The sequence below is a fragment of the Coccinella septempunctata genome, chromosome 3, assembly GCF_907165205.1.
Source record: "Coccinella septempunctata chromosome 3, icCocSept1.1, whole genome shotgun sequence".
Lineage (NCBI taxonomy): Eukaryota > Metazoa > Arthropoda > Insecta > Coleoptera > Coccinellidae > Coccinella > Coccinella septempunctata.
The window spans coordinates 13,402,931-13,430,207 of record NC_058191.1 but is presented as its reverse complement, the minus strand read 5'-3'; the positions used below and the strand labels follow the sequence as shown (position 1 = coordinate 13,430,207).

Below are 27,277 nucleotides of genomic sequence, written 5' to 3'. Positions count from 1 at the left end.
ATATAGTTTGGGGCCCCAGAAGTCCATGCCCTGGTCTATGTGCTTCAGATGGTGCACTGGAATCTGCAAGGAGTCTTTATTTCTTGTTTCATATGCATGATTTATAGAATTGGTCGGAAAGTTCTTCCATTTCTGATGCACATAACACAGTGAGTTGTATATGAAGAGTGATGGAACTGTAAGTATTCCATGATCCTTGAATGTCTTGGGATATTATTGAATACACTTGGTACAGCATCAAGTTTCAATATTTTTCTCGTATAACTTGGATTGTGAAGGTAATCTTCACATATTCTACTATACTTTGAGGGATACCAATGTTCCCTTCCTACAGCAGTAATCCAAAGTTCCAAAATATCTGGGCGTTTAAAAGGAAACCTAAAATAAAGTAATATATAATGCTTTTGAACTCACAAAATGGGATCTCATAATGAAAATATTTAAAATAGACCTACCTGTGGAAACTCTTTGTCTCATTTTTGTTCTGCTCATTGGAGCATCCTTTAGCAACTTGTTACAACCATCGTTTTAACAAGATTCTGAAATTTACCAATTTTGCGTGACTGCAAACAGTACTGATGTTGATGGGGACAACAATGATTTGAGAAACACAAAAACCTATAAAATACTTTCTCTAAAACTTTATACCACAAATTCACAAACAACTTCAATTCTGAAGATTACTTACTCAGAGGACAGTTAAAATCGAAAGAGGTCTTTTCAGACAGTTTCAACCCTTTTAATTTCTTCGGGTGGCCAGGTAAAGGTGATCTGTCCCTTCACTAGATCCATATTTCTCAGAAACCGAAAATCCAGATACTTAAAGGTTTTCGAATGGGATTCAGGGATTCCCCGATTTATTTGAGTTTTTTTCAAGTTTCAAGCGAATATTAATCGTGAGTTTAAGCATTCTGAACACTTTTAGATCTCATTTCCAATTGAACACAACAGAAATCATCCCAAAAACTAATGTAAACTGAGTAATCAACAAAACCGTCAGCTGATTGATGTAAACAAAACATCTAAAAGAGAGAGAAGGGATACCCACCAATAGTCTTTCTCACTCCCACACTTTTGGACACACTTTCTGCCGATTTGCTGAACTGCGGGTCCCTTCCATTTCTTTCTTTAGTTCAATAGAAATGTGTCAAATTTCCATGGCCAACCGACTGCTAGAATAAAAGTGAATGAAGTATAGTTAATGCAAAATATTATTCCTAGTTTTCAATCTCAGATGCGAATTTTTCAAATGCGCTTTGAAATTCAGCGAGGAATCCAGCAGGGGAAGTAGTACATACGATTCGAGGTCAAGCCGATCGATATTGGTTGCTTTACGGATGCTACCCCAAATACGAAAATGTGTCACATCTTTGAGCAATTAAAACCTGAATTACGTACTGAGTCAGTTGAAAAGTAGAAATTACCACGTGGGAGGTAATATTAGGAATATCGAATAATTTTCAGTTATTCCTGAATTTCAGCGTAATTTTGGCATATATCGCTATGAAAATCTTTGCATTATATAAACAATTGAATAGCCGATGTATTTTCTATGCCCTTCATCCATGATATTGAAAATACAATGAGAGATAGAGCAATAGATGAGGATGAATGGAAGGATAGAAAACGATGGCGATCGAAATGCGGGATGCGGCAGAGGCCGTAGGACCCCCGCTTATATATATGAATAGCCGATGTCACCTCGTCGTTATTTTATCGAAATATGTCGAAAAATGATTGTGAAAACAAGTTTTATTGACAGTAAAGTTCAATTTTTTTTTCTCATAAAAGAAAACAACTAAATTGAAAAAAAAAAGAGACAGAGTGACATCAACACCTCCTTTAACTTAAATTTGAAAAAAAAAATCAAGGCTTCACGTAAGAAATTGAAAGCGTAAATTGGGAACTAGTGAATGCCGTTTTTGAATGGAGATTCTTGAGGTATAACTTCCCCTTAACTCCTCGATATTTTGGAGTGAAGTTATGTTCCAAAAAAGAATTACCGGAAACTACGCTCAATTGTCTATACTTATGATGATTATTCAAATGGAAATACGAAACATCGGTTTTATTTGGGTTAGGAAATAACTGACAAAAAGCTGCAACACCCAGAAGGAGCTGTTTGAATTTTAATCAGAGACAACCCTTTCTCTATGATTTTAATGTTTTTTTGGTAAAACATAGATAGTATAGCAGGGAGTAAATGATTAAAATTTGGACAAAAAAAATCGTGAAGGTTTTTTCAGGTGAACATATTTTGTGACTTAAATATTGTAGTCGTTTTTTGTTGTTAAAATGCCTAGAGCACGTGTACGCGAAATTTATCGCCAGCTAAACGAAGGAGGCGGGGTTGTCATTTCGACAAATCGTTAACCGTACGAACAGAAATCCAACTACTGTTATAAGATGTTGTCAAGTGTGGTTCGATAATGCCCAAAATCGAAGAAGAGTAGGCACTACAGACGTCGAAGGGGCACAAATGAAGTTCAAGATCGAAGATGGCCTTTAGATACCGATTTGCCACAACTCGATCTTTGGCTGATCAGTGGTTAGGAGAACAAGGCCATCCTTAGGCAGAAGAAGTCATATGAATAAGAACATCAAGTTGACGATGATTAAAACTATTGCGCGACCACAACTCACATATGGATCGACGGCATGGGGCTTCGCAGCCAATACCCACATCAAGAGAATACAGGCCACTGAGAATAGATAGATAGATAGATAGATTCTTTATTTCAGATTGATTAAATTTCATGATACAAAAAATAACAAAATGAAATAGTGTCTTATGTACATAAATATCACATCAAATAATCTCCCAAATTATATGGTTCCTTATCTATTAAAAATTTCTTTGTTTCCACCTTGAATATCTTGTAATTTTCTATTCTTTTCATATAATCCGGTAATTTGTTGAAATCCTTTATACACATATATAATGGATTCTTTTCAGTTAATGTAAGTTTATATTGTGGGTAACTAATATTAGCTGTTCTTGTGTTATATGTAAAATTTCTATTATTTCTAAGGAATTCATTTTTATTTCTGTGAAGGTAGAGAAGGCATTCATGCACGTATAGGCCATGTACCGTAAGCAACCCTAGCTCCCTGAATTTACCCCGACAAGAGTCTCTGAACCCCATTTTCAAGAATATCCTGAGGATACGCTTCTGGCTCCTAAATATGGACTGGATAGACGTACTTGTGCCCCAGAATATTATTCCATATCTCAGTAATGATTCAAAGTTGGCATAGTATAGAATTTTTTTCACATTTTCATCAACATATCTATTGATAATTCTGAATGCGAATATAACTTTGTTGAGTTTTTTTAAGAGATATTCAGTGTGTGTATTCCACTTCAAGAATTAATCTATTATGACTCCCAAGAACTTGGTGCTCCCGACAGTTTCAATCCTTTGGCCTCCGAGATAAACATCTGAAGGTTTTTCCTTTGTAGTACTTGCTCGGAATATTATTACGCTTGTTTTTTTCTTATTTATAATAAAATCGTTTTTCATGAACCAGTTCTCAATGCGGTCATGCAGCAAGCTACATCTCTCCCTCAGCGAGCCAGCATCCACCCCAGCTATCAAAGCATTGGTATCATCAACATAATTTGTGAGTTCTGAATCTTCTATTTCATTTGTTACCTCTCCTAAATCATTAATAATTATCAGAAACAGTAGGACCCCCAAAATACCACCCTGAGGGACACCAAATTCGTTCGACAACCACGCAGAGAAGTGCGTTACATTGTTTTTTTTGTTATATTCACCTCAGTGAATTGTCCAGTATGCAGCACAAAACATCACTGATAGAATCTACACTAAGCTTAACAATACATACATATAGGAATTTCATCACTACCACTACTCATTTTATTCTTCAACTTATTTCCTAATTGTTTGATTTCTAATGATGTAAAGGGTCTTACATACATGGAAGTATTTGTTTTAACATTGCAAGAAAAGTTACAAACTATATTTTTCTGAATCATGTTAGGAATTATACTCCTTAGAAAGTTGTTATATGATTCTGAGATACAGTCAGGAGATCCACTTAATTGGCATTCTTCCTCATTGGAAAATTTTCCTTGAATTTGCTTACAAACATTCCACATTGTTTTGTTCTTATTATCAGATGTTAAAAAAATTTTATTATAATATTCCTTTTTCAGTTCAATTAACATATCATCATATTTCCTTTTTTCTTTTTTGTACAATGATTTATATCGTTCATCATTATTACTTAAAGTGAATAACATGTCTATAGTTTTTTTACACTGCATCAATTCTGGATTATCATTAAAAATTTCCTTGGTCTTTTGTTTTCTCAAAATTATCGTTTTCCTAGGGAAATGTTTCTCAAAAATACTGAAAAACATCATCGAGAAACAATCCCATTGTTTATTGACAAGATGAGGTTCAACCTCATAAATACTTCCCCAGTTGTGTCCTCCTAGTTCCTCTAAGAAGTCCAGTTTAGCCTGATCTGAGTACACTCTTATTTGTCTAGTTTTACTTATTTTATTGACTTCAATATTGAACAATATTTTCTGTGCACTGTGATCAGCGATATGGTTGAAAATTACACTGCTTTTTACGTTTCTAGTTATGTTGGAAAATATGTTATCAATACTACTTCTAGAGTTACCAATTATTCTTGTGTATTCATGTATGTGTTTTTCCAATGAAAAAGAATATAGAAGTGATGTCAACTCAGTATTATACTTGTTTTCATTCTTAAGATCGATATTAAAATCTGCACCTAATATTATTATTTTGTTTTCATACTGGATTGACAGCAATAAGTTCTCCAAGAGAATAAGAAATAAGTCTTTATCTCCACTACAGGGCCTATATATCGAAATTATCAAATATTTACATTTGTGGAGCTCACATTCTGCGACAGCACATTCCATCTCTCCAAGCACTGACACTTCACTAAGTTCCTTTCTATGTTTGTATTTTACACCATGATGCACATATACTGCAGCACCACCGTGCTCACTCCTTAGAATGGCGATGGATGTATTGCGCGACCACAACTCACATATGGATCGGCGGCATGGGGCTTCGCAGCCAAGACCCACATCAAGAGAATACAGGCTACTGAGAATAAACTCCTTAGAATGGCGATGGACGTACCCTGGTTTGTTAGGAACAAACAAATCTACAAGGACTTGGAATGGGAACCAGTTACAGAATTTATGAAGAGAAAGGCGGAAAGGATATTCGACAAAGCCAAATAACATCCAAATGAGGAACTACGAAGATTAGTCGACTACGATCCAACGGAGCTAGAAGGTCAAGAACCTACCACCGAAGACCGAGAGATCATTTAAGGATTTAAATGTAACTAAAGAAGAGCTTAACCTATAAAAGATATAGGCGGCATATAACTATCAACACGACTATGATCGTGTGAGAGTCCAGAAACCATAAGAGTAAACTGGTTAATAGGCAAAATGCCCGGAACCTATGAAGAAGCAGTTAAGGGTTTTTAGTGGGTCTCGAGCTCAAGAGAGTGAGAATTCCCACACTGTTTCCCTCAGGAGAGGGTGTGTTCTTCTGTCCTGCAGATTTTCCCCCTGCCACATCAAAAAAAAAAAAATGTGATAATATTCACAGTGTTGACCATATTTAGTAATTCAAAAAAAGTGAACCTTGGTAAATTCCAAAATGATTTTGATTGTGTGATGGAATTTTGTATTTTGAAATCCTATTGTTTTCCATATAACTGGATAAATAGAAACCATACATTAACTGTTCGAACGGTTCACCGCCGTATAAGGTCTTTTGGACTGCAGCATTATCAACCCCATCTTTTGTTACCTCTTACGGTTGAGCATTGCCGGCAACTATTTCAGTGGTGCAGAGAACGACAACATTGGAATGTAGAATATCATCAGGTCGTCTTTTCTGATGAATTCCGATTCTCCTTTGGTGCACATGATGGCCGAAGAAGGGTTAGACGACGTCGGGGAGAAAGACGTGAACCTCATTTCGATGTTGAGCGTCATGTACACTGGACAGTAGGCGTTATGGTATGGGATGCTATTGCACATGCAAGTTGGTTACCTTTAGTCTTCATTCGGGGTAGCATGGCAGCGTTTCGTTACCTGCAAGAATTGGTAAAGCCATATGTTCTCCTCTACCTTAACCGGCTCGAGAATCCAATATTTTAGCAAGATAATGCTCGACCTCATGTTGCCAGAGTTAGTTTAAACTTTTTTGAAGCGACCCATATGAATCTTTTGCGATGGCCGCCCAGATCCCCCGATCTTTCGCCCATTGAGCATGTTTGGGACATCATGGGTAGAAGGCTTGGAAATTTACCCCAGCCCTCACGTACTTTGACTGCTCTGGGACATGTACAGGTAGCTTGGGATAGTATTCCTCAAGAAGAAATAGACCATCTTCTTGCTTCAATGCCAAGACGTGTTGGGGAGTGTTTAGATATCCGCGCTGGACAAACATATCATTAACAAATTTAATTAAAAAAAAATTGTGAATCTTTCGTTTCTTTTTTAAAAATTTTACTTCTTGCTCTATTATTTATGTTTTACCAAAAAAAAAAATAAAATTAAAAAATCTCCTTCTGGCTGTTGCAGTTTCTTTGTCAGTTAGTATATAAAACATTTAGAAGAGTTTTTCAGTTGAAATTTTATATCTGTCTGCCATAATATTCTTTGGGATAGGAAGTGAAGGAAAAAATGAGTAATAAATGTGAATGAAATGAGGCATGTGAATTTATTGTGTTTTTGAATCAATAAATAAATACATTAAAGCATAGAGCGGAACATAATCAGTATTTAGGTACCTACATACATTAAAAAAACATGCAAAAACTTGAGATTCATGGGAGTATTTGAGGGTGTTGTCGAAGCCGCGGTAAACAGTAGATCGTAGTATTCAATTATTATTGATCTCTTTTCTGAAAGAAGGCATTTTTTTTCAGTTAATACCACTTTGCAGGCGGAATGAAAATTCTCTCAATTATGACTGTAGGAGCATTATTCACATCGAGGTACAATATGCGAATTAAAAAAACAGGATAATAAGAAAATAATTCTTAGTTTATTATTTTAAATATACTCAACAAAAAACAACGTTTAAAAATATATTTGATTTGCCATTTTACTAATTTAAATAGATAACAAATCAACTTCATATATATGTTCTGAGTATTTGTTCAAAATAAAGAAATGAAGGTAAGTAACATTTTTTACGTGAAAATAAATGTTTTTCATGTTGTCGTTTTGTTCCGGGTAGAATTAGAATGGATTGAATGTGGGTTGAAAATCAAAGTATATTTCCATAAAAAAAAAAACAGTAGATAAGGTTTGTCCTATTGAGGATACATTTTTGATTACATACGAAAGTTTTGGTCTTTGCTCCTTAAAATTTAAGAATTTTAAATAAATTGTTTAATATATCATCCTTGTCAAGTGATAGACGGTAATATAGTAAATGCCAGACCTGAACAATAGTAAAAATCTTATTTTATAGTTACCCTATGGAGTAACACAATGCCTGACATACTAAAGTGTGATGTTATAGTTTACAATATGGACCAGGTCTGCCAGTCACTGGTACTTAGCCTATAACTCAAATGAACATTTTTCTCCCTTCCAAACATCAGTATTCACAATAAATAATACACAGGTAGTAATTCACATCTAAAAGTTTTGATTTTCCGGTAAATTTTCTCTATATCACTACTGCTGGCTTAAGGTTCTTATTCACTACGTAGAAGGCGTGCTTTCTGCCAAATACACCCCAGATGACGGCAATATTCTCAATGACCATATTGAATGGTATGACAAAAAACGCTGCCACCAAACAGAGCATGTAACGTGCCAGTCCTATGCGGTAGATCGTGAAGGATTTGATTACGCCGAAGATGAACATGTACATGTTGACTGCTCCGATGAAAGCGCAGAGAAAATCGACTAGAGGGTTGCATGGAATCGGATACCTGAAAAAAAAAATATTAAAAAAGTAATTAAACAGGAACTGATGAGGTACATGATAGCCTATCAGTTAGTGTTCTGAACAGAGCGAAGTGAACAATGAATTCTGTTACAAAGCGCAAAGTAGTGAAAGTAAATTAGTGAGTGTGTAAATAAATAATAGTCCTTGTACATAAATTAGTGTAGTAGTTGTGTAAATAAATTAGATTATAGAAATAAGACAATTTGATTAACCCCGAGAACGTTACACTGGTGCCAGGAGTGGGATCAATCGAATCGTTATGGTAATTTAAATTGTGGACTCCTTTTCGAAAAATACTGAATGCCTTTGAATAAATGAGCTTGAAATTGGAGGAAAACAACAAGACAATGGAGAAAAATACAAAGGAAATGAAAAATAAAATGGAGGAAAATACTAAGAGAATGGAGGTTGATTTGGGAGATAAATTGACTTGAAAAAAAAAATTGAAATTGAGTTGAAAAGAATTACTCTAAGCTGGAAAACAAGATTGGAGAGACATATTTGGAAACGTGGAAGAAAGATTAGGTGATATAGAAGAAGGAATGCAGGAAAAATTGGAAGAACATGTGAAAACCATAGAAGAGAGATTTAGCAGGAAATTCAACAAATATTGTTCTGTAAAGCTGGAAGATAGGGGCTAACCAGAGCAAATCAAGATCCAACGTCCAACGTTTGATGGCAAATCAAATTAATGTACATACCAAAAGCAGTTCGAAGTAGCAGCCAATGCCAATTGTTGGGGACGAGAAGGAGAAAATGATGGCCTTGATTGTTGCACTAAGGGAGGATGTACTCAATATCCTTCAGACTGTCCCTTCAAGTCGACAAGGAAATTACGAAGCTCCGATACCGATAAGTAAACTGCAGATGAGATATGGTGATGCATCAAAAGAGCGCAGAAACCTTGCAGGAATTCCAGACAGACATAGCAAGGTTGATTCAAAGAAAGTATCAACCAGATAATAATACAGAATATAGAGTTTTATGGCTTTTGTTTGGTCAAGCTATAAAACCTCTTTATTGCTATTGAACCAAGTTTTCGGCTGATAATTCTGCCTTCTTTAGGTTTCTGAAACATCTAAAATTATAACCTTTCTGAGAAAGTATAGTTTGGAGGAGAATATGGAGATATCTACCAGAGCTCCTGTGAGATCGGACCAGATCGTATTTACAAAACTAAACGACAAGACTGAAGACGCAAGCATGTCGAATGTAGAGTGGGATATTCGTGTAGCCAAGGAGCTTTATATAGGACAGACATCTCGTAATAAAAAAACTAAACGGAAAAACTAACAGTGTTATTTGTAGGGATAACAAATTGAAATGACAGTCCGTCTGTCAACTTAAGTCATTTGTCAATTGTCTAGATTGTGGCGTTTTGTTTAATGTTCCATTTATGTCATTCCTTAGCAAATAGCCGACGTTCCTTAATGTATTTTAGAGGAAAAATTGCGATATCGATTCTATTGAGAACTATTCCCATGTGAAACCCAATTTTGCGACAGCCTGCATTATTGTTTTTAATCATATTACCTCACACAATTGTAGTTGTAGTAGGTCCTTTCACGATATATGTTTAGAATATTTTATGTACTGTTGCCGTTTCAGGACCCTGAAGAAGGCAGAATTATCTGCCGAAAGCTTGGTTTTATAACAATAATGAAGTTTTGGATATCAGTTTTATAGCTTGGCCAAACAAACACTATAAATCTCTATAATCTATAGCAAAGTTAAAGAACTTAACTGTCGAAATTTACAAAGTTTCCTACGGCCCGACAAAGTCGATATTTTTCGATTGCTTGTAACATATCTAACACAGAAATCCACTTCTCGATAGAATACAACATCTGTTTTACTTTTCAGTGAATTTTGAAAAATTCTCCGGTCGAAATTTTCAGAGCTCTTCTCTGAGATTCTTATGATAATATTAATAATAATAATAATACAACAGGACCACTTGAAAACCTTCGAGCACTCTTCAGAAAGCAAAATGCAGTAGCCGATTGGCAAACCTCTGCATGGAAGGCACCAGAACGAGGTCAACCATGATTACGTCGACATATCTGCGTCGAACTACTGGTTGACTTCGGGGAGGTTGTATCCCGAGACCAAGGGCTTCATGCTCGCCATCCAGGACCAGGTGATTCTGACAAGGAACTACATGAAATATATCGCCAAGTATGCCTCAGTGACGATCGATTGCTGTCGTTATGGCTGTGCGCGACATATGAAACTATCCAGCACATCACTGGGGGATGTCAGAAGTTCACAGGCACGGAGTACAAGAATAGACATGATGCTATTGCCAAGATTCTTCACCAAGAATTGGCAATAAAATACCAACTTCTAAGGTCAGAAAAGGTTCTCTATTACAATTACCATCCATTACATATTGGAAAATGATCATCACAAGCTCTCCTGGGATCGCACAGTTCTCACAGACCGCAGAATAAATCAAAATAAACCTGACCTCGTATTGTTGAATAAGGATGAGAATAGAGGCATCGACGTGGCGATTCCAAATAATAACAATCTTCTAGATAGGCACAAAATACAGAGATCTCGAGTAACAAACCAGGAGATAGTGGAAGCTGAAAGAAATCAAGACCATCCCTATTGTCATTTCATCTACAGGCCTGATACCAAAGAATCTACCAGAGAACATGAGAAAACGAGTTGGACGAAAATATTTATAGTCGCAAAAGGCGATACTGTTGGGAACGGCGAGAACTGTACGTACATGGGGAATGCAGAGGAACACCATCTGCTGACAGGAAGTGCGGGTAGATCAGGAATCCAACCGACAGCAAGGCGCCGAGGAGCGACTCGAACCCGACCATCACCACGAACTCGAAAACCTGGAAAGGAGTCCAACAGAGCTTAATGCTTTTGGTATCTGAGATATCTGGGATAAGTGAATTTTCCTCTAGAGAGGAGTGTGAAAGCCGCTAGGCTAAAGTCATAATAATAATAATAATAATAATAATAATTTATTTCGTGCTAGGGAAAAACACATATTTCTTGCACATGTCAAAAGGAACAATATGAAACAATCGAAAAAACAATACAATCTGTATATAATGTACAATACAAAAAATATACACAAAAATACAAAACGGAGCTCACCACAACAATAACAAAACTGTTGTTAGTCGAAGTGCAAGAATTCATCGACATCATGAAAAGCTCTCTCCAAAAGAAGAGATTTCACCCTCCTTTTGAACAACTCTACAGGCAGCGTCGCAAAGGAGAGTAGCAACCTATTGTATAAGTTCACCGATAAATGAAATGGGCCCGTGTGAGATTTGGCCAAACAGAAATATGGTCTGATTAAAGATCTACCATGAGTGGGATAATCATGATAATCACCATTTAATGTCACGTCACTTTTATTCCTGTGTACAAATATTAATGATTCCAACAGAAAAATGCATGGAAAAGTTAAAATGCCATTAGTGATAAACGCCATTCTATAGTCGGCGCGATAACCAAGGGAAGCACAATCCTCCCGCCCTCCTCTGCAACGCAAAAATCCTTCGGGATGACGAATTACTCCACGCCAACACAGCATCCCTCAGGTGGAACTCAATCGCTGCGAAATATGCAGTCGGTAGACGTGCAGTCGATAGACGACTGGACATATTCTTCAAAAGAAGAATCTCATCTTAAGAGCGAGGGGATCTGAATAGATATTCCAACTCAATTTTGGATCCGAATCAAGACCCAGGAAACTGACAGACTCATCCAGGACTATAGCATCAGTAGATCAAAGCGAGAATACAATATTGACGGTCCTGTATTCATTCGCCAGTAATTCATTCGGGGTGAACCAATACATTGACCTTGCTAGCGCCACCTCACCCTCCTCCACAGCGGTCCGCAAGCCTCCGGACCTCACGGAGACAGTCGTGTTATCTGCGAATATCATGGTTTAATAGATTTTCAAATACAAGGGTAGATCATTAATGAATATCAAAAGGAGGATAGGCCAATACGGAACCCTGTGGGACTTCAAAATCCACCTCGCTTAAGTCGGACCATGAATCAACGCTAAATACAGCATGTGATCTGTTACTCAGATAAGAGTTAATAAGGTCGCAACTGCCACCAGAAAGTTTGTAAGTCCCCAGCTTACCAACCAAGAGGGGTTGCGCAATGCAGTCGAAAGCTACAGTGACTATATACCACCAGTGGCGACAACAGGTCATAAAACTGACAAAAATCTGCCATGTTTCGTCGAGAACATAGACAAATAATCTTAGAGATAATAATAAAGGTTAGAAATTCTATGCAAATATCAGTAATTTTGACGACCGAAAAAACATGGCGAATCAACCAATAGAAAATGAGACAGCCACTGTGAGGGGTATATAGTCACTGTATCGAAAGCCTTAGAGACACATTTTTTCATTTTCAGTCATTCCGAGTCATTCGCTTGACAGGAGAAGACGTGCTACAGTGTTCCTAGTGCTATAAAAGAGAAAGCGGACGAGAAAGTCGAAGTGTCACAGTGCCGTGAAAGTGAAAGCGGAGGTGAAAGTGCCCACTAACAAAGCTACGGAATATTTGATTCCGTCTGTGAAGTTTGTGTAGGTTCTATATTTGCTATCGGAATTTTAATTCTTTAAAATTTTCAAAGTTGGTGTTCATCCTAAGTGTCCAGAGGATTTTTTTTTCTCGTTGGTACTGCAGAAAACATCAGGTGAGCTTATTTTTCGTATCTTTCTTTCTGATTTTTCTCATAGCGTAGAGAATTTTTGATGAGTCGTTTTGTTTTTATGCATGAGATACATTTTTCTTTTTTGTCTTGAAAAATTTTATTTCCAATTTCTTTGAGTAGCAAAGTAATTATTAATCAGATTTCAAAATGTCTGACCACTCGGACTGCGATTCCGTAATGGAAGAAGACCGCAGAGATCAGTTAAGGATTTAAATGTAACCAAACAAGAGCTTGACCTATAGAAGCTATAGGCAGCATACAAATATCAACACGACTATGATCGTGTGAGAGTCCAGAAACCATAAGAGTCAACTGGTGAATAGGCAAAATGCCCGGAACCTATGAAGAAGCAGTTAAGGGTTTTTAGTGGGTCTCGAGCTCAGAGAGTGAGAATCCCCACACTGTTCCCCCTCAGGAGAGGGTGTGTTCGTCTGTTTTGCAGATTTTCCCCCTGCTACATCAAAAAAAAAAAAACTTAGAGACTCAGTCTTGAGTGAAATCTTGACAAAAGAAGGCGTGCTATAGTGCTCCTAGTGCTATAAAAGAGAAAGCGGAGGAGAAAGTCGAGGTGAAAGTGCCCACTAACAAAGCTACGGAATATTTGATTCCGTCTGTGAAGTTTGTGTAGGTTCTATATTATCGGAATTTTAATTCGTTAAAATTTTCAAAGTTGGTGTTCTTCCTAAGTGTCCAGAATTTGTTTTTCGTTGGTACTGCAGAAAACATCAGGTGAGCTTATTTTTCGTATCTTTTTTTCGATTTTTCCCATAGCGTAGAGAATTTTTGATGAGTCGTTTTGTTTTTATGCATGAGATATATTTTTCTTTTTTGTCTTGAAAAATTTTATTTCAAATTGCTTTGAGTAGCATAGTAATTTTTAATTAGATTTTAAAATGTCTGACCATTCGGACTGCGATTCCGTAATGGAAGAAGACGCGCTAGGAATCGCTAATGTCGTGTCCGAACACGATATTTTGAGAGAGGAGAACGCAAGTTTGAAAGCGAGGGTGAATGAGCTAGATAGATGCGTATCCAGCTTAGTTGCTGAGATTAAAAATCTCAGGGAGAGGCTCGAGTTGCAGGAGGGAAATAAGGAAAGTCCTTACTCCAAAGCACTCCAAAAGAACATTGTTTTGAAAAATGTTCAAGAAGTGACCTTACCGGTTCAAAAACAGAAGATGGAGGTGGTCAAAACCCCTCAAAACAAAATTTCCCCACCCGCCAAAAAAGTGAGAAAGGATAGCTCCTCGTCCAATGAAGACTCGAACAAAAAAAGAGTCCTGGAAACCCCAGCCCAACAGAAAACCACTCCAGTGGAGGAGAGGAAAGAAAAAATCCCCCCAGTCACCCTGAGAGGTACGTCCGAATGGACTTCAATTTCAAACGATTTGATACGGAACGGTATTAAATACCAAAGAGCGACGACAGTAAAGGACGGTATAAGAATCGTCCCACAAACCGCCGATGATCATAGAAGGATGACGGACTTCCTTCATAAAATAAATAGGGAGTTTCACACTCTTCAACGGGAGGAAGAAAAGAAAATCTCCGCGGTAGTGAGATACCTACCGCTGGATGCAGATATCCCGACGATCCCTGACGACCTCAAGGATCAAGGGATCGTCGATGCTGAGGTCATAAGGATGACCTCAAAGATAACAAGAAAGCCGATGCCCTTATTGCTGGTTAAAACCCAGAATGAGGGTATCTTCGAGGTGAGAAGGCTCTACAACATGAACTGTGTTGTTGAACCTAAGAGAAGGACGACCGGGCCTGGACAATGTTATCGCTGTCAGCGATATGGACATGCCCAAAGTAAGTGCACTTTTCCATGGAGGTGCGTGAAATGCTCCGGTAATCACAGCTCCAAGGAGTGTACGCTTACCAGGGAGAACGAGGAGCGAAATGCTTCTTGTGTTCTCTGTGGAGAGCAAGGACATCCAGCCAGCTACAAGGGATGTAGCGAATGGAAATTTTTCACTAAAAAGGCCAAGAGATCGCCAAGATCAAACCAAACCAGCTCGAGGCAAACACAAAATACTCCGAAGGCAGCCCAAAACTGTTCGGAAGAGAAGAAACCCCAGGAAACTGCACCCAAAGCAGTCAAAGAGACGAAGAAACCAGAGAAAAAGACGGAAAAGGTAAAAACCGTCAAAAAAGCCGAAACCAGAAAAGGAATTTCTGGAATCACTGAGGAACTGGATAAGTTCACGAAACACCTCCTCAGCACGATGATGCAGAATCTAGAGAAAGAGATTGAGAAGAAGATGCAGCAAATTATTAAGAATATTCAATGGCTGATACGACGATAAAGAATAATCTCATAATCGTCTCTTGGAACGTCGAAGGATTGAGAGCCCGCAGATCAGAATTCGAAGAACTGATTGAAGAGAAGAGACCGGATGTCATAGCTCTCCAAGAAACAAGACTTAACCCCAACGTTCGGATAGCATTTCCCAAATACGATATCTACAGAAATGATAGACCTAACAGCACAGGTGGCGTTGCTATACTGGCTAGAAGGAATATGGATCACCATTTCTACCAAATATTCAATGGTCAAGAAGTAGAAGCAATATCGATTATTGTGAATACCAATCGAGGACAAGTGAAGATTATTTCGACTTATAAATCACCGGATAAGGACATGCTGGAAGAGGATCTGAAAATGCTACTAGAAGGAAGACACCCGAAAATCATAATTGGTGATCTTAACTGCAAATCGCAGGAATGGAACAGTAGGGTGGAAAATACCAACGGGAGAAGACTGAAGATTTATGCTGAAAAACTTAATGCAGTTGTGATAGGACCTGATATACCGACCTACATACCAAGAGTAAATGGACTACCCGATGTACTGGACATTGTCGTAATGAAAGACATCACTGAAGAAATCAGCATTTCATTCATTCATTCATTCATTTGCTGTATCCCGTTACCGGGAATGAATCTATTTATACAATAGAAGACGGAACTTCAGACCACAATCCCATGGAATTCATAGTGGGACATGGCCCAAGAAACGAAAAAGAGACACAAACCAAGGATCGCACAGACTGGGAGAAATATAAGAATTTACTTCAGGAGAAAATCACGGAAATTCCCCAAATAAACACCCGGGATGAATTAGATGAAGCAGTTGAAAAATTGGATAATCAAATAAAAGAAGCCTATGAAGAAAGCACCAAGAGAATAAGGAAACCAATTCCGAAACATTCACATGGAGATACGCCAAGGGATATGAAGGAACTTATAAAAAAGAACAGAAGACTCACAAAAATCTACAGAACAACAAAAAGAGAAGAAGACAAGAAGAAACTGAATAAGCATAGTCAGATATTGAAAAATGCTTTAACAGAACTGCGTAATAACAGATGGCACCAGAGATTAAGGGAACTGAATACAATAGATCACTCGGCTTGGAAAATGCAAAAACGCTTACGACGAGAACAGACAGTTATACCTCCACTGCATGGAGCAAACGGAATGGTATATACGAGACTTGAAAAAACCGAAGCACTTGCCGACTCCATTGAGAGAGAAGCCAGAATAAACTACAGAAATGATGATGACAATGAAGATCTATAAGAAGAAGTGGAGGCAAACGAAGAACTGATGATGGAACCACCGGAAACCGAAATCATTCCAAAACCGGCTTCAGCAATAGAAATCAAAGAGATCATAATGAAACTGAAAAACCGGAAAGCACCAGGAGAAGATAGGATAACGAATTATATGTTGAAAAAATTGCCTAGAAAAGGAATAGCAGCCTTGACGAATATAACAAACGGGGTGATGAGGACCGAATACTACCCAAAGAGATGGAAAACTGCAGAAATGATAGTTTTCAACAAGCCTGGAAAGGAACGGAAATTTCCTCAAAATTATAGACCAATCAGCCTACTATCAGCACTAGGAAAAGTCGTCAAGAGGGCTATCGCCAAAAGGCTGAATGAGGAAACGGAAATGTTGAAGATAATTCCACCCGAACAATTTGGATTTAGACGAGACCACTCGACTGAACTCCAATTACTACGGCTCATAGAATACGTCACCGAAGGAATGCAGACCAAACATGCCACAGGATTAGTTCTGATGGATATCGAGAGAGCTTTTGATAGAGTATGGCACGAAGGCCTAATCTACAAGATGAAAAAAGCAGGATATTCGACCAAGCTATGCAAGATTATAAGGAACTATCTGAGGAATAGAAACTTTTATGTGAAGATAGATGGAGCAACCTCACAAACCAGACAATTGGAAGCAAGAGTGCCTCAAGGATCGGTACTTGGACCTCTGCTTTACGTAATAAAGGTTTATGATATCCCGAAGAATGCTAGAAATATACTCACCTTGTACGCAGATGACACAGGAATAGCGTTCAGACATCGACGCCCAGAGACCATACACCGGAGACTGCAGGAAGCCATAGATGAATTACTCAAATGGTGCATCAAATGGAAAATCCAAATCAATGGAAGAAAGACTCAAGCAATATTACTGCAAAAGAGAAGATTGAGGATGGAAGTAAACCTTGAAGTTGATGGAGAAGAGGTTGAATGGAAAAATGAAGCAACATACCTAGGAGTGACGCTTGATAGAGGACTTACATGGAAAAACCACATCAAATGTGCTGTTGATAAAACAAAAGCCGCAATGAGTAAACTTTATCCACTCATAGGCAGAAGAAGTCATATGAATAAGAACATCAAGTTGACGATGATTAAAACTATTGCGCGACCACAACTCACATCTGGATCGGCGGCATGGGGCTTCGCAGCCAAGACCCACATCAAGAGAATACAGGCCACTGAGAATAAACTCCTTAGAATGGCGATGGACGTACCCTGGTTTGTTAGGAACAAACAAATCTACAAGGACTTGGAATGGGAACCAGTTGCAGAATTTATGAAGATAAAGGCGGAAAGGATATTCGACAAAGCCAAACAACATTCAAATGAGGAACTACGAGGATTAGTCGACTACGATCCAACGGAAGAAGCTAGAAGGTCAAGAACCTACCACCGAACACCGAGAGATCAGTTAAGGATTTAAATGTAACCAAAGAAGAGCTGAACCTAGAAAAGCTATAGGCAGCATACAACTATCAACACGAGTATGATCGTGTGAGAGTCCAGAAACCATAAGAGTCAACTGGTTAATAGGCAAAATGCCCGGAACCTATGACGAAGCAGTTAAGGCTTAGAGACTGAAACTGAAATAATGGAACATACAACTAGGAAAAATTCCCTCAAAATAGTCTCCTGGAACATAAACGGGGTCAGAACTCGAGAATCCGATATAGAAGAAATAATATCAGACAGAAAACCTGATACTATAGCATTACAAGAAACAAGAATACGATCAAATACGCGATTGAACATAATGAATTATGAGATATATAGATGTGACAGAATCGCAAACACTGAAGGAAGTGTTGCCTTACTGGTTAGGCGAGATCTGAAACACTATTTTAAAGGAAGATCTGACGAGTCACAAATAGAAACAGTGACGATTGTTGCTGAAATAAATCGACAAAGAGTTGAAATCACATCGGCATATAAAAGACACCCAAATAACTTATTGGAAGAAGAGATCAACAACTTACTAGATGGAACAAACCCAAAAATCTGCATCGGAGATTTCAATTGCACATCTCCAGAATGGAACAGCAGGATGGAAAACAGAAATGGCAGAAAACTGAAAGATCTCGCAGAAATACATGAAGCTATCGTTATTGGACCTGAAGAACCAACGTACCTGGCATTCGGAAATGGATTACTAGATATAATTGATATCGCAATTATGAAAAATATCACTAGAGAATTCTCGATAGAGACCTTATGGGACGGAACCTCTAATCACAACCCCATCGAATTAACAATAGGAGAAGGGCCAAGAAGAGTGCTAATGCAAACAAGAGAATACACCGATTGGACTGAATATAGCCATCTGATACAATCGGAGGTAACAGAAATACCAACAATCAACACATCGGAGATCTTGAAAGTGCAGTTGATAAACTAGAAAAGAATATACTAGATGCCTACAAAAAGAGCACAAAGAGAATAACGAGACCAGCACCGATACATCCACACGGTGATACACCCAGAGAAATCAAAGATCTCATCAGGGAAAATCGGAGACTAAGAAAAACATACAGGCTCAACAAAATAGATACAAATAAAAGAAATCTAAACTGACACAGCCAATTTCAAAAAAATGCCCTGAAGGACATGAGAACAAATAGATGGAACAAAAGAGTTCAAGAACTAAATACTATCAATCATTCTGCATGGAAAATGCAGAAATGTCTGAGAAGAGAAAAGACTAAAATACCACCTCACCACGGAGAAAGAAGAATGGCATATACGAATATCGATAAAGCAGAAGCACTGGCGGACTCGATAGAAAGAGAATCGAGAATAAATTACAGAATTGATGACCATGATGATCTGGAAGAACTAGATGAGAAGAAATGGTCGAACCACCAGTAGACGACAAAATAGAAAAACCAACCTCTCCATTTGAAATAAAAGAGATAATCAGAAGCTTGAAAAATAGAAAAGCTCCCGGAAGTGATAAAATAACGAATGTTATGTTGAAGAAATTACCTAGAAAAGGTATAGCTGCTCTCACAAATATTGAGAAAAGTATTATGAGGACTGAACACTATCCTAAAAAATGGAAAACTGCAGAAGGCATAGTGTTCAACAAACCAGGCAAAGATAAAAAATTCCCCCAAAACTACAGGCCGATAAGTTCATTGTCCGCCCTAGGAAAAGTAGTAGAAAGGGTAATCGCTAGGAGGCTTACAGAAGAAACTGAAAATCTGAATCTCATTCCAGCAGAGCAATTCGGATTCAGAAGGGATCACTCAACAGAACAGCAATTACTGAGACTCACAGAATACATAACAGAAGGATTCCAAAATAAACAAGCAACAGGTCTTGTACTACTAGATGTCGCCAGAGCATTCGACAGAGTATGGCATGAAGGATTGATTTACAAAATGAGAGATGCTGGATATTCAATCAAACTGTGCAAGTTGATTAGGAATTATTTGAGGCACAGAAGATTCTACGTGAAAGTGGAAGGAGAAAACTCCACAACCAGATATATGGAAGCGGGGGTGCCTCAAGATTCAGTTACTGTATAACAGCCGTTACTGTATAACATATTATATATATTCACGATATACCAAAATCTCTAAGGACTATGCTGACACTATATGCCGACGACACCGGAATCGCAATGCGACATCGCAAGCCAGAAATCATAGAAGGAAAATTCCAGAAGCTATAGATGAAATTAATGACTGGTGTATTAAGTGGAAAATAAAGCTCAACGGACAAAAGAGCCAAACGATATTACTGTAAAAGAGGAGACTGAGAACTACAACAAATCTAGAGGTAGATGGAGAAGAAATCGAATGGAAAAACGAAGCGAAATATTTAGGTATCACCCTAGACAAAGGTCTAACTTGGAGAAGCCATATCAAACAAGCCGTTGACAAAACCAAGGCAGCGATGAATATGCTATACCCGCTAATACGTAGAAAGAGCCACATGTTAAATGAGATAAAATTGAAAATAATCAAAGCCGTTGCTAGACCGCAACTGACTTATGGATCAGGTGCTTGGGGATTCGCGGCAAAGAACCATACACAGAGAATTCAGGCAACAGAAAACAAGCTACTACGATGTGCCATAGATGCGCCTTGGTTTGTCAGGAGCAAACAGATATATCGAGATTTGAAGTGGGAAACCATCACCGAATTTATGAAGAGGAAAGCTGAAAAGTTATTCGAAACAGCGAAGGAACATCCAAACGAAGAACTCAGGAGACTAGTGGACTACGATCCGGAGGAAGACAGAGGAGGAATCAGAATTTACAAAAGGAGACCGAGAGATCAATTGAGGAGAGATTAAAATGAGTACGGAAACTTATTAAAACTATACTTAGAAGAGATAACCGAAATGGACGAACATGAAAACCCTAGCACGACAATGTGCAAGAAGAAATTAACCGATTAAGGGATAAATGGTTTATAGGCAAATGGCCGGAACCAATAAAAAGCAGGTTAGGTTTAGTGGGTCGCGAACTCGGAAGAGTGAGTAACCCCACAGTGTTCTCTAGAAATGGGTTCCTCTGGGCGAGAGAGCCCCGTGTTTTCACGGTCGCAGATTCCCCCTGCTATAAAAAAAAACCTGACCATGAGATTGTGTCCCTTGATGTAATATCATTATTTACAAACATCTCCTTAGAATTAACAATATACATTATTGATGAAAATTGGGAGTTGATAATGCCACACACAGAGATTCATAAAGAGCATTTCATTCAGATAGTTGAATACATTTTTCATTCTAATTATTTCCTATATAATGGTTCTTTCTATAAACAAAAGTAGGAAAGTGATGGGTTAAACTGGCTAGACTGGCGTTTCTCAAATAGGAAAGTGTACCCATTGTGTGAGTTAAGATTTAAAAATAAAAATAGAAATAAAACTGTGAGATTGAGACCCTTGTTACGTATTTTTACAATGGGTACACTTTCCTATTTGAGAAACGCCAGTCTAGCCAGTTTAACCCATCACTTTCCTATGTATGCTTGTTTTACTTGTATTTTTGAATTTTTGAATTTTATAACCGAATTCCTAGTTTGTAACTGTAGTCCATCACAGGAACCTGAAGATAGAATGCGTTTAGACATCCCGAAACCGGTCGTAATTTCGAGAAATAAAACTGTGAGATTGAGACCCTTGTTACGTATTTTTATTTTAATTCTTAACTCACACAATGGGTACACTTTCCTCTTTAAAAAAAAGGTGGCTTTTTTCTCATTTTGAAGCTAATGATTCAAGAATAACGGAAAAAATATGAACTGACTGTTTTAGCAAGCCTAAACAATAAAAATTGGCCATAAAGGTCACAAAAATCAGTTTTTTTTATTATCTCCTCCCCTGGGCTTCAAATCTTTTTCGCATTCATTGTAAAAGTTGTACATTTTCTACAAATTTTGTCCTAAGCATTTTTTCTACGTTCAAACTTTTCTGAGATATATGGCGATTGATGCTAGGTGTTTAGCGATACATGCTCAAGCGAAAATTCACTCGTTGGAAAATAGTACATTCTGAGGTTCAGTCAGAGACAACACTAAAATTTTCGTGATTAATTTCGAAATTGTCATCATAGAAATACCTTGGATGAATGTAGATTAGACTGGGATTCTACATTGACCTTGCCTTTTCGCATTTGTGGCTAAGCTCCTCGAGGTCCATGTCTCCAGCCCCCCCAAATTTGAATTTTCACCTTTTTTTGATGCTGAAGTTTTGTACTAGTTTTGTACCGAAATGTACCGTTGGAAAAAAGTTTTGTACCCCTAATTAGAATGATGAAAATACGGTTTTCAGTTTGGGGGGGCCGTAGACATGCTCACCCCACACTTTTGAAATTGCAAATTTTTTATATCTCAAAGTTTTGTACTAGTTTTGTACCGAAATGTACCGTGGAGAAAAAGTTTTGTACCCTAAGATTAAGAGGTCTTAGGAGGGTTTCAAATTGGGGGGGCTGGAGACATGTTTTTGAAATAATGAAGTTTCGGTTCCCGAAACAAGCTGAAACGTGTGTACTAGTTTTGTACCGAAATGTACCGTTGAAAAAAAGTTTTGTACCCTAATTAAAATGAAGAAAATACGGAGTTCAGTTCGGGGTAACAATAGACAGGCTCACCCCCCACTTTTGAAATTGCAAAGTTTTTATACTTCTAAGTTTTGTACTAGTTTTGTACCGAAATGTACCCTCAAGAAAAATTTTTGTACCCTAAGATTAAGGGGTCTTAGGGAGGGTTTCAAATTAGGGGGGCTGAAGACATGTTTTTTGAAATAATGAAGTTTCGGTTTCGGAAACAAGCTGAAACATGTGTACTAGTTTTGTACCGAGATGTACCGTTGAAAAAAGTTTTGTACCGTAATTAAAATGAAGAAAATACGGAGTTCAGTTTGGGGAAACTGTAGACATACTCACCCCCAATTTTTTTCATTTCAAAGTTTTGTACCGAAATGTACCGTCAAGAAAAAGTTTTGTTATCTAAGATTGAGAGGTCATAGGCCATTCTACGAGAAAACTGAAAATCAATTTTCTGATAACAGTTGAATCTATTCATTCATTCATTGCTGTATCCCGTTACCGGGAATAAATCTACAAAAAGAAGAAGAAAAAACAAACAGACTTGTAACTTCTTAGTGCTAGTTGCGAGTGTGTGCCCTCCTGTGACTAAAGAGACCCAACCGTGACCTGCAGATCCTTCCACACTCAGGGCATGGATAGTCTCCAACCAGATCTGGCCGCCGCTGTATCCTTCTCGATTCTCCATTATAACTGTGGACCAAAGACCTCCACTGTTCCCAGTTATGATTAGCATTAACTGATTTCAGGGATTGATGTAGTGTATCCTTAAACCGCTTATACTGGCCTCCTGGTTTCCGGGCTCCCTCAGTGAGTTCGCCGTATGTCTTTTTTTTCAAAATCGTGTAGCATATTCCTACACAGACTCCAACCACTAGAGATAAAACACGAACAGTCAACATACTACTATCAACATTGTTGATACTATGTGTAGTGGGGATCATCATACGCATGATCACCAGTTCAATGATATTGTAAATTAATGTAAGAGGACAGTGAATAAAGAGATACGAAACACAACATGGCGCTGCGAACAGGATCGCTATAAATTAATCGAAATAATTAAAAAAAGAGTGAAGTATCAATCAATCCAATAATGTCTGGTAGTGTATTACCAAAATTGAATTTAAATCAAGGCAATCCTGCCGAACAATGGACCGAGTGGTTAAGGAGCTTCGAAATCTACCTAATCGCTACGGAAACGAATAAGAAAGAAGAAAATATCCAAATAGCACAATTGCTTCATTTTGCCGGACCAGAGTTGCAGAAAATTTATGCTACATTCACCTTCGTTAAAGACGAAAAGGATAAACTGCAAACTGTGCTTGAGAAAATTAATCATCACTTCACACCACGACAGAACTTAACCTATCTCCGATACAAATTTTTTACGTCGAAACAAGCAGACGATATGCCAATGGAACAATTCATTACCCACTTGAGGAACTCAGCTAACAACTGCAGATTTGATACCCTGACAGACGAACTTATAAAATTAATGCTGATCTGTGGTACTAATAACAACGAAATTCGTCGGAGATTACTTCAAGAAGATGACGATGCAGATTTAGAAAAAGCCATCAAACTATGCTCAATAATCGAAGAATCAAAGTCGCAAGCTATGAAAATGGACCAGCAATATCAGCATACATCCATGCCGAGCTCAAGCAACTCCGTAGATCGAGTATTCGAGGCCCGCGGAGGGCCTGGTCGCTACAGGTATCGGAGGTTACGTTCCCGGACCCCAGAAAGAAACGCAAGTAAATCACGTAATTGTGATAAGGGTAAGACAGAGTTCATTAATAATTGCAAACGTTGTGGTAGTAATCATCCGATTAGAAAATGCCCTGCATTTAAAAAATTGTGCGGCAAGTGTAAAAAACTTAATCATTTTGCGAGCATGTGTCGTGATAAACAAATAAACAATTTAGAATTCGATATTTCTTTCGATTCCAATGAATCACATGAGGAAATTATTTATATTAATGATGTAACGGAAACCAAAAATAACTCCTGGCTGACAAAATTGATAATAAATGGAAAGAAATTAACTTTCAAATTAGATACCGGTGCTATGGCTAATATTCTACCTATTGAACATTTCAATCAGTTAAACATTCCATTTTCAGAAATAAAAAATTCCAAAATTGTACTTAAATCGTATACTAAAAATATTATCCCTGTACTTGGTAAATGCCTCTTGAATTGTGGCTACAATGGTAAGGAATATTTAATTACATTTTATTGGGTGAATGACATGACTGAACCTTTGCTGGGTTTGAATTCTTGCATAGCACTTGGTTTAATTTCTAAAAATGAACCAGATCTAGAAGAAACTGCTAACGTAAGTTCATTAAACATCATCAGTCATCAGTCATTATTATCGGAATATGCAGAGATTTTCACAGGAATTGGCTGTATTGAACTGTATTAAAAATGACTCTGAATAAATTAGAAGAATTAAAAATAATTCGAAAAGTTGAAGGCCCTAGTGACTGGGTACACCCTCTAGTAGTTGTTCGTAAACCTGATGATACCCTGCGTATATGTCTTGATCCCTTACATTTAAATAAAGCTATCAAACGTGAGCATAGCAAATTATTAACTTTTGATGAAATCACAGCCAAATTGAAACATGCCAAATTTTTTTCTAAATTAGATGCCAGTCAAGCCTTCTATCAAATACCGCTTGACGAGAAAAGCAGTAATCTTTGTACTGTTGGCACACCCTTCGGTCGCTATAGATTTTTGAGAATGCCTTATGGTATAAAAAGTGCACCTGAAGTATTTAATGACAGATTTAGACAGATATTTGACATGGATCAAGTGGCTGTTTATATTGATGACATAATCATTTGGGGTGAAACAGCCGAAGAACATAATGAAATTTTGAATAGAGTGCTGAATGTTGCTAAAAAGTTTAATGTGAAGTTCAATTCGAAAAAATGTATATTTGGTGTCTCTAAAATAAAATTTATGGGTCATATTCTTTCAGAAAACGGTGTTGGTATAGATCCAGATCGTATCGTAGCAATAGAACATTTTCCAGAACCCAAAGACAAAAAAGACATTCAACGACTTCTTGGCATTGTGAACTACATGAGCAAATATATAGTTAATTATTCTTTGCACACTAAACCTTTGAGAGAGTTACTCAAAAAAGAAAATCATTTCACATGGGAGGAACATCATAAGCTCGCATTTCAAAAAATCAAAGACAGCTTAATAAATAGCCCCATTTTGAGATACTTCGACCCTAATTTAGAAATTGTTGTTTCAGTTGATGCTAGTATGAATGGTCTCGGAGCTTGTTTGCTCCAACAGAATTTACCTGTTTATTACGCATCCAAAAGCTTAACTGATTCCCAGTCATCTCAAGCTCAAATTACCAAAGAACTGCAAGCTGTTTACTTTGGACTCACGAAGTTTCATGATTTCGTTTTTGGAAGGCAAGTTATTGTTGAAACAGATCACAAGCCACTTATTTCTTTGATGAATAAGCCACTGAATAAAATTCCCGCACGCCTTCAGCGTATAATTTTATATCTTCAAAGATATAATTTTAAATTAATCTATAAACGTGGCAAAGATCTTATTTTAGCTGATTCACTTTCGAGAGCGTGTATCAGCTCAACAGCAAGTGACGAAATTGATTTGAAAGATGTTATTTGCGTAGTCACAGAGGCCAATATTTCCGATGAATGTCTAAGAAAAATCAAATTTACTACCCAATCCGATCCTGAATTGCAAAAATTGAAAACATATATATTAAACGGCTGGCCCAATAATAATAAATCTATTGTAAGCTATCTGAGACCGTATTTGAAATATAAAAATGAACTTATGACTGATGATGGAATTATTTATCGTAATGCAAGTGCTGTTGTACCTATCAAAATGAGAAAAGAAATTTTACAAAAAATACATTACAGTCACCTAGGATATAATAAATCTATAAGTTTAGCGAAGCAATCCGTATTTTGGCCTACAATCAGAAATGAAATTAAATCAATGATTGATAATTGTTCAGTATGTCAAAAATATCGAGCTTCTCTTCCCTCAGAACCATTAAAATCTCATAGTGTTCCTTCTGTTCCTTGGTACAAAATAGGTTGTGATCTTTTTGAATGGAAGGGAGTACATTATTTAATAGCAGTAGATTACTACTCCAAATTTATCGAAGTTGAACAATTGAATCGTAACATTAGTAGTAATAATGTCATTACAAGTTTAAAGAAAATCTTCGCTCGTTTCGGTGTCCCCAGGTATTTTGTTAGTGATGGAGGAACTCAATTCACATCAGAACAATTTAAGAATTTCGCGAGGCAATGGGATTTTGAACATATTTTAACATCTCCAACGTACAGCCAATCCAATGGAATGGCTGAACGTAATGTACAAACTGCAAAGAGATTGGTAAAGAAAACTATAGAAGATAATAAAGATTTTCACCTTGCACTTTTACAATTGAGAAATGTACCATTATTCGGAAATAGTTCACCTGCAGAAATCCTGATGTCTCGTTCTACAAGAAATCCTTTATTACCTACTAATACTTATAAATTGAATTCACATTTAATAGAAAAGAAAAAATATGAAAAATTTTTGAATAATAATGTTAATAGTCAACAAAGTCATTTCAATAATAGAAATGGGGTTAGACAATTGTCCGAGTTAGCCCCAAACACAAGAGTCTGGGTTCAATTACAACCGAAATCAATTTGGCAGCCAGGGTTAGTATTGGAAAGATTAGAAGATAGAAGATATAGAGTAAGTGTGGAGGGAAAAGGAACATATGTAAGAAATAGAAAATTTTTAAGACCTGCTTATTCTTCATTCAAATCTCACAATAATGATACAGACAA

At 37.4% G+C, this 27,277-nt stretch overlaps 1 protein-coding gene and 1 long non-coding RNA gene across 2 annotated transcripts in view; both read right to left on the bottom strand.

Annotated features, from left to right (window-relative positions):
• Positions 1–248: 248 nt before the first annotated feature.
• LOC123310016 lies at positions 249–984 on the bottom strand. The gene is made up of 3 exons (XR_006537312.1): positions 689–984; positions 456–618; positions 249–378 (listed from the first exon to the last, which is right to left on the bottom strand). It is a non-coding gene; the product is annotated as an uncharacterized LOC123310016 (long non-coding RNA).
• Positions 985–6,739: 5,755 nt separating this feature from the next.
• LOC123310557 (beta-1,4-mannosyltransferase egh) overlaps positions 6,740–27,277 on the bottom strand; it is a 109,966-nt gene continuing 89,428 nt past the window's right edge. Inside the window, exon 3 of the mRNA XM_044894074.1 lies at positions 6,740–7,986. Within this exon, the coding sequence (XP_044750009.1) occupies positions 7,719–7,986 (268 nt within the window). The 3' untranslated portion in view covers positions 6,740–7,718. The remainder of the gene's footprint in view (positions 7,987–27,277) is intronic.